Source organism: Malurus melanocephalus, unplaced genomic scaffold (assembly GCF_030028575.1).
Source record: "Malurus melanocephalus ecotype Western Australia unplaced genomic scaffold, MMel_1.1 scaffold_996, whole genome shotgun sequence".
Taxonomy (NCBI): Eukaryota; Metazoa; Chordata; class Aves; order Passeriformes; family Maluridae; genus Malurus; species Malurus melanocephalus.
The window spans coordinates 50,138-58,075 of NW_026624228.1; the positions used below are offsets into that span (position 1 = coordinate 50,138).

The 7,938-nt window shown below is 61.0% G+C and overlaps 1 protein-coding gene across 2 annotated transcripts in view; it reads left to right on the forward strand.

Moving 5' to 3' along the window:
* Window positions 1-4,431, forward strand: part of ACSF3 (acyl-CoA synthetase family member 3) — a 52,987-nt gene extending 48,556 nt beyond the window's left edge. Inside the window, exons 6-8 of one of the 2 annotated variants that reach the window (XM_057386561.1) lie at window positions 1,558-1,692; window positions 2,109-2,220; window positions 3,543-4,431. In XM_057386561.1, the coding sequence (XP_057242544.1) occupies window positions 1,558-1,692; window positions 2,109-2,220; window positions 3,543-3,660 (365 nt within the window). In that variant the 3' untranslated portion in view covers window positions 3,661-4,431. The remainder of the gene's footprint in view (window positions 1-1,557; window positions 1,693-2,108; window positions 2,221-3,542) is intronic. The other variant, XM_057386560.1, reaches the window with a different exon arrangement.
* Window positions 4,432-7,938: the final 3,507 nt, after the last annotated feature.

Below are 7,938 nucleotides of genomic sequence, written 5' to 3' on the forward strand. Positions count from 1 at the left end.
CCTCAGAACCCCCAAGGAAATGGGCACAGTCCCTGCTGGGGCTCTCGGAACAGCACCCRCCATTCACCAGCACATTCAGCATCCTTTTAACTGGTCGTCCCTGCTCTGGGAATTCCCCACTGGTTTGGGAAGCAGGGAATGCTGCATGTGCCATGCACAGGCTGCCTGATGTGCTGGGCTGGARGCAGATGGTGCAGGGCAGAGGGTAACAGGGCTGTCCTCAGTGGATGCATCCCCAGAGCACTCGGGGCTGTCAGCACAGGGAAGTGACAGCCAGGGCTGATGCTGGAGAGGAGACGGAAAGGAAGAGATGGGGGAATTACAGAGCTGCTCCCAGAAGCTCCCAGAAGTGACAATAATGATGTGACWCATCCCCTCACRATGCTGTGCTGAGGGRTCYGTGTGGGAAGCAGTGATGGWGTTTGTGGGGAGCTCAGGGATGGGAAGGGAGTGGTGAGGATCTGTTCCAGGGATCATTCACCCCATCAGAGCAGGGGAAAAGCAGAGGTGGCTGTTTTCCTGTACTTACATCCCAAAGAATGGCCTGGGAGCTGTGTCACTGAAGCAGGGCTGAATTCCTTCTCCTCTCCCCATCTTCTCTGTGTGAATAAGCAGCTCCTGGCTCTCCCAGTGCCACCGTGCAGTTAATGTCCCCTGTCCCATCCCGTGTCAGTCACAGGCCACAGGGTGCAGGAGGCAGTTCATCACAGCAGCCAGAGTTCCTTCCCACCCCCAGTAGAGCCCCAGCTTCAAACTCTCCCCCAACTTCAGAATATTCCTGACAGCCTTCAACATCCTCAGAGTGCCAAGGGGCAGGCAAATACAGAACAATTAATCATTGCCTGGCTGAGCTGAGCTGCTCAGGATTTTGGCATGTGCCAGCTGAGCAGGGACACAGCTCTTCTGGGGAGCAGCCTGWTTTCAGGGCTGATTCTGATATTTCCTTGCTCTGACACTGTAAATCTCTGGGCATTTGGTGTACCAGGACCAGCTCCTTTTCCCAGTGTCATTCCCTACATTTTGTTTGTGCAATCACAGAATATTTTAGTTTGGAAGGATCTTAAATCTCATCTCATTCCATCTTCCACTGTCCCAGACTGCTCCAAACCCTGTCCAACCTGGCCTTGGGCACTGCCAGGGATCCAGTGCCAACCACAGCTGCTCTGGGCACCCTGTGCCAGGGCCTCCCCACCTGCACATGGAACAATCCCTTCCCAAAATCTCATCTAACCCTATCCTGTAACAGTGGGAAGCCATTGCCCCTTTCAGCATCACCAGAGCATCCACATACCAGGAAAGGCAGCGAGGGATCAGGGCAGCAGCCTCTGATGGAGCTGTTTGTTTTACAGGAGACCTGGCAGTGTACAAGGATGAGATGAACTGGATCAAAGGGATCTGATGGAGCTGTTTGTTTTGCAGAAATCATGGCAGTGTACAAGGATGGGGTAAATGGGATCAAGGGATCTGATGGAGCTGTTTGTTTTGCAGGAACCTGGCAGTGTACAAGGATGGGGTGATCTGGATTAAAGGGATCTAAAGGAGCTGTTTGTTTTGCAGGAGACACAGCTGCCTACCAGGATGGGGTGTACTGGATCAAAGGCCGCACCTCTGTGGACATCATCAAGAACGGAGGGTTTAAAATCAGCGCCCTGGAGGTGGAGCGTCACCTCCTGGCACACCCCCACATCACAGGTCTGTGCCCCCTGTCTGTCCCTGGCCGTGCCCAAAGCTCCCTCCCATGAGGGGATGTTTAAATCCCACAGTTCCTGCCTTCCCAGGGCCACAGCTGAGTCAGCAGCAGCTTGTGTCTGATTTTGGAAATCAGGCTGTMATTAAATCTGCCCTGCCCTTGTGCATGACCCTGTGCAAGGGGGCAGCAGCGGTGCCCCCAGCCCCACACCCCCCTGTACATCATCTGACTATGATTTGCTCCAGCCATGGAGCTTCCTGCCTTTTCCATGGTGAAAATCCCTGTCCTTGTGTCAGCACAGAAGCCCACGGTGCTGACATCCCATGGCACTGCTGCTGCCCACACCCTCACCCCTGTCCTGCCCCCTGGAGCCCTGCTGCTGCTCAGGATGCTCAGGGAGTTGCTGTTGTCCCTGCAGATGTGGCAGTGATTGGGCCCCGGGACATGGTGTGGGGACAGCGGGTCAGCGCCGTGGTGCAGCTGCGCAAGGGAGAGATGCTSTCTGTGAAGGAGCTGAAGGACTGGGCCAGGTAAAACCCCGTGGGGAGGGCAATGGTGAGGGACATGGGGAGGGTGGGCTTCATTCCAGTGCTGTCCTCATCAGGGATGTGTCATGGGACTGCAGAATCAGGGAATTGTTCAGGGATGGGATCTTAAACCTCATCCACTCTCACCTCCTGCCATGGTAGGGGCACCTTCCACTGTCCCAGGCTCTCCAAACCCTGTCCAACCTGGCCTTGGGCACTGCCAGGGCTGGGCCAGCCACAGCTGCTCTGGGYACCCTGTGCCAGAGCCTCCCCACCCTCACAGGGAAGGATTTTTTCCCCAATATCCCATCTATCCCTGTCAGTTTGAAGCCATTCCCCCTTGTCCAAGCACTCCAGGCCCCATTAAAAAGTCTCATTAAAAGCCTCCTCTTTTCCCGTCTGAACAATCCCAACTCTCTCAGCTTTTCCTCATAGGAAAGATGCTCATTATGCCTCAGGTGGCTGCTCACCCCTAAATCTCCTGCCAGGGACATTGGTGACCCAGCCCAGAGATCCCTTCATCCCCCATCTGTGGCTTTGGGGACCTCCCAGGCTGTTTTCGGGTCCCGGTGCCAGGCTTTGCTCAGCCCCCCTTGCCTTCCCCCTCTCCCAGAGTGTTCCCTGCCTGTCTCTTCCCATCTCTGTCCCAGCTCTGTGACAGGGATGTGGCTCCTGTGCCCTTGAAATCCAAGCCCCGGAGGGTCGGGCTGTGCTCCCTGCCCAGCGCTGGCCCCGGGCACGGCTCCGGCCCCCCGCCCGCCTCTCCCTCTCGCCCTGTCTCTCCCCTTTATTTTTCATGTCACTTACGTTCGCTCGGCCCCTTTTCTCGCACTCCCTGGCAGGAGACACATGTCCCTCTTCAGAGTGATTCATTTTGCGGCTTTCGCCTGCGATGGTGCATCCCGGCGACAGGCGCCATCCCGAGTTAGCGGCTCCATATGGCCGGGCTGGTGGCGGCGGGGGGAGGAGGGCGGCCGGGGCTCCGAGGGCTCGGCAGAGCTGGCATCTCGCGTTAGAGTCAGTGCCAGGGCACTGTGCCCCAGCTCGGTGACACACGGGCAGCAGAAGGCAGGAGAGACCCCCTGCTCTGCCAAGGGCATGGTGTGGACACTGCCAGGGAGGGGTCTCACCTGCTGCCCCTCGGGGATTGGCACCACGAACCCCTGGGCACCTGCATTCCTCACCCACTGCGTGTTATCCCTGCCCCAGGGTGCAAAAATCCCCCAGGGCTGAGCTTAATGGGCTCCTGGGATGSGGGYGGGGGTCCCAGGTGGGGMTRTGGGGAAGCTCAGCCCATCCCATAACAGCTCCCCTGGGTGTTGCAGGGACACCATGGCTCCCTACAGCATCCCCACGGAGCTGATCGTGGTGGAGGAGATCCCGCGCAACCAGATGGGCAAAGTCAACAAGAAGGAGCTCCTGCAGCGYTTTTACCCAGCCTAGGGCTCACCCCGGGGCCTGGCCCTGACCCACGGCCGGTCTGACCCCSAGGAGGTGCCACAGGGACCATCCCTGCACATCTGCACTCACTGCAGCCCAGTCCATGAGTTATGCACAATAAAAGCAGGGTTTATCCTGCCTTGCCTGGCTGAGCTGAGCCAGAGCTGCMGGGGTAGGGTTTCCTTGTGAGGGAGCCCTTTGTAGGAATCACAGAATCCCRGAATGGTTTGGGTTGGAAGGGACCTTAAAGCCCATCCAGTGTCACCCCTGCCATGGCAGGGACACCTTCCACTGTCCCAGGGTGCTCCAAACCCCATCCAGCCTGGCCTTGGGCACTGCCAGGGATCCAGGGGCAGCCACAGCTGCTCTGCTCTGCACCAGGGCCTCCCCATCCTCCCAGGGAATGATTTCCCAGCAGAAATAAAGAATAAATCCAAAATCAAACATAAATACTGACTGTATTATCCAGCGTGTCCACCACCAGCAGCTGATCCAGTGCACTATTGATAAATCCCTTTACACATGGAATTCTGTCTGTTTGACCACACACAGCAGGGCACAGTGACTGTATCTTGTGGGTTCCCAGCTAGTGGGTCCATCCTGTGCAGTGCTGAGGGGGGACAGCTGCTTCTCCCAGCAGCTGATGGGGCTCTGGAAGCACAGGAAGGGCAGGAGGAACCAGGAGCACAAATAATTACAGGGATTCCCTTGTTAGGGTCAGCAGAGCCCCAAAAATCTGAGAGGACATAGAGAGAGCATAGAGGGGACCACACTGTACTGGGCAGAGTGGGATGGGATGGGATGGGATGGGGTGGGATGGGATGGGATGGGATGGGATGGGATGGGATAAAAGAGGAAGGGGATATGGGTGGGGAGGGGCTTTCTCCACTCTGTCCCATCCCACCCCACCTGCCCAGCGTTCTGCCCATTCCAATGCCCTGCCCACAGTGGCACCTCCTGGATTCCGGTACTTCAGGCTCAAAAGGAATTGTGATGGGGACACGAGGGACACCCAGAGCTCAGCAGCCACCTCTGGTTGTCCCACATCCCGGGGACACACACCTGGAGCTGAGCACCAGCGGAAGGGCCCGAGCGGATCCTTTGTTAAAACATCAACCATGCAGTAAATTTTTTAACTTACCAAATAGATCAATATCAAATTATCATGTCTCGCATTCATAACTCTTAAGCAAGCAACAATGGAGAGAGACAAGGTCACTGGAGAATAAATAGCAGCGAAAGCTCTTAATGATCTATCATTCTCGACAACCCCGGGCACCCCGCACCAGCCCGGTGACAAGATCATTAATAAAACTCTGCAGGAACGCTATCGATTGCTTTGATGGATGATCACAGGTAGCAAATACTGTAAAACACCTGGCTGTCACACACAGAATGAGTAGTTTGACTCCCACCTCAGCACGGGGACCTGCCTGGGGCTCTGCTGGGTTTGCTCCTCTGGGATTCCTGCAAGGGAGGGTGGTCAGTGCTGACCCCCRGTTTGGAGCTGCCATCCATGCTGGACCCCCACGCTCCCACTTCCATTCCAACGCCGTTGTTCATCCCTAAAGATGGGAGCTGGTGATTTAAAGCCTCGTTGAAGCAGCTGGTCGCAGTGCCCTGGTCGGGAGCTGATGTGGATGGAGATGGGGTGGGGTGACCCGGAGCTGCTGGATGAACCTGGAGAGCTCCAGCACAGCCAGGAGCCCTGGGATGGCTGTGGGTCCCCATGGGCTCTGCTCCCCCTGTGCTGCAGCCCTCGGGGCGCAGGGGGGGCTCTGTGTGTCCCCCCRGTTCCAGGCTCTTCGCTTGCCAGCCACGTCGGCACTGGCGCTCGGATCACACGGACACAACCATTCAATTACCCCGTAATGGCTACAGGCGATTAAGCCATCAATCTCCTTCATTAGGAACCRCCAGGCCCGGCCCAGCATCACCCAATAAAACCACTAAAACAACAACAACAGCCCCCAAAGCAGCAGCTTTAATGCATTGACCATGACCCCAGCCCAGGACAGCCTGGGGATGACCCCGACCCTGGGGCACCGGGGACCCACCCGGCCTGAGTGGGTGTCACCCTGCTGGGGTGTCCCCGGGGATCTGGGGGAGCTGCCCAACCCTCTGTGCCCCCCTCCTCGGCACGCCAGGGCCTGCTCTAGCACTTTATAGCTGACATTATCTTTTATTGCCATATAAAATCCAAGCTCTGGTGGCTTTATGGGGCTGCGCYGGCGTGTGGCACCTCTGTGCTTCCAGCTGCTCCCTCTGCCCTCCAGGGCACTGCCATGACCCGCCAGTCCCTGCACTGGAGTCACGGCTGCTCCCAGTGYGTCACACGTGAGGGACATGAGTGATGCCACAGTGGGGTCATGAGGGTGCAGTTACACCCACGTTACACACAGTGGGCCCTACACACAGTGGGGTGCAGCTGATCCCACCACCCGTGACATCTGCACTGCTCTGGGCACCTCCGAGGGTGCCAGYTGGGGTGAGGGGACTGGAACCCTCCAAAAGAGGGTGACCGAGCACCCASAGCACCAAGGGAAGTTGGACCCAGCATTTATGGGACCCCAAATCCCTGCACCGCAGTGGGAGCAGGGATCTGCTCGGTTTGCAGGGGCAGAGGGGCAGGGGGTGCCAGCGCAGGGACAGCGGGGTCCGGGGGTCCCCTGCCGTGCCACGAACAGCCCCGGTCCCCACGAGCGGGGCTGGCGCCCTGTCAGAGCCTGTCACGTCCGCCACCCCCGCCGCGGTGCCGGTGGCAGGGAACATCTGCTCGGCCGCCCCGCTGCCACGGCGCGTCAGGGTCAGGGCCAGCCGCCAGGACCCCCGGCCAGCGCCGCCGGGACCGCTGCTCGCCGCGACACTGATGCGAGGTGACAGGGCRGCGGGGCGGACGGATGGGATCGGACAGACAGACGGGCAAGTGAGCGCCGCTGCCCACGCCACGGCCCGGCCACGCCGCGGGTCACCGGTGCCCGACGCTCACCCGCTCATGACACGTCCTTGGGGACACCGACAGCCCTGCCACCACCGCTCAGCTCCTGGGTATGGGCAGGACATCCTGCATCCTGCTCCAGCACCCCTTTCCCCACCAGGACGTGACCCGCACCGGGAGGGCACCGAGGGCTTTTATTCCCGAGGAAGGGACGGTCCCCGCAGCTGCYGAGCAGGGTCGAGGTGATGCCACCGGTGTCACCGACACATTGTACACTTCCTTGCCAGGCCCGGGACTCGGTTTCCCGGGAGAACAAGAACCCCTCGACCCCTTCGCCCTGCACGGGGGGTCGCGGCTCTCCATTCCTGCTGCCCCGGGACCCCCGGAACCCCGCTCCGGCAGGCGGGGGACGCTCCCCGGTGCGGCACCCCGGGCTACGGGGACCGCCAGTGCCGGTGGCCGGGACGATGCTGCCATCTGGTGCCACGGCACCGCGGCGGCGCCGGGACCGGCAGCGGGGCAGGGAGAGACACCGGGACCGGCACCGGGGTGGGGGGAACACCGGGACCGGCAGCGGGGCAGGGGGAGACACCGGGACCGGCAGCGGGGCAGGGAGAAACACCGGGACCGGCAGCGGGGCAGGGGGAGACACCGGGACCGGCACCGGGGTGGGGGGAACACCGGGACCGGCAGCGGAGGTCGCGGGCAGGACTGGGACTGGCCGCGGGAGTCGGAGGAAGCACCGGGACAGGACCCGAGGATCGCGGGCAGCAGCGGGGGCTCAGGGGACAGGGCCGGGTCAAACAGCGGGGGCCGAGAGCCTTACCGGGACTCCCGGAGCAGCCCCCGCCCGCTCCTCCCGGTGGGAACTCCCGGGACCGGGAGCCTGCGGGACGCTGCCGTCCCTGTCCCGACCCCGCACTGGGACTGACCCCGACACAGCACAGACGGCACCGGGAGCGGCCGGGGATGGACGGGCGGGCTCACCCCGGGACGGGACGGGAGACGCGGCCGAGAGGGGCGGGAAGAACGGTCCCGGTCCCTCTCCCTGTCCCGGTCCAGATCCAGACCCAGGCCCAGGCCCCTGTCCCACTGTGGGTGTCCGAGCCTATCCTGTCCCGGTGTCTGCCCCTCTCCATGTCCCTGTCTCGGTGCCGGTCCCTTCTCCCTGTCCCGGTGCTGGTGCCGGTGCCAGTCCTTGTCCCGCTGTCGGCGTCGGTCCCTGTCCATGTCCCGGTCCCTGTCCCGGTCCCTGCCCCGGTGCCGGTCTTTGTCCCGGCGCCGGAGCAGCCGGGGGGCAGCGGGCCCGGCTCTCCCCCTCYCGCCCGCCCCGTCGCGGCATC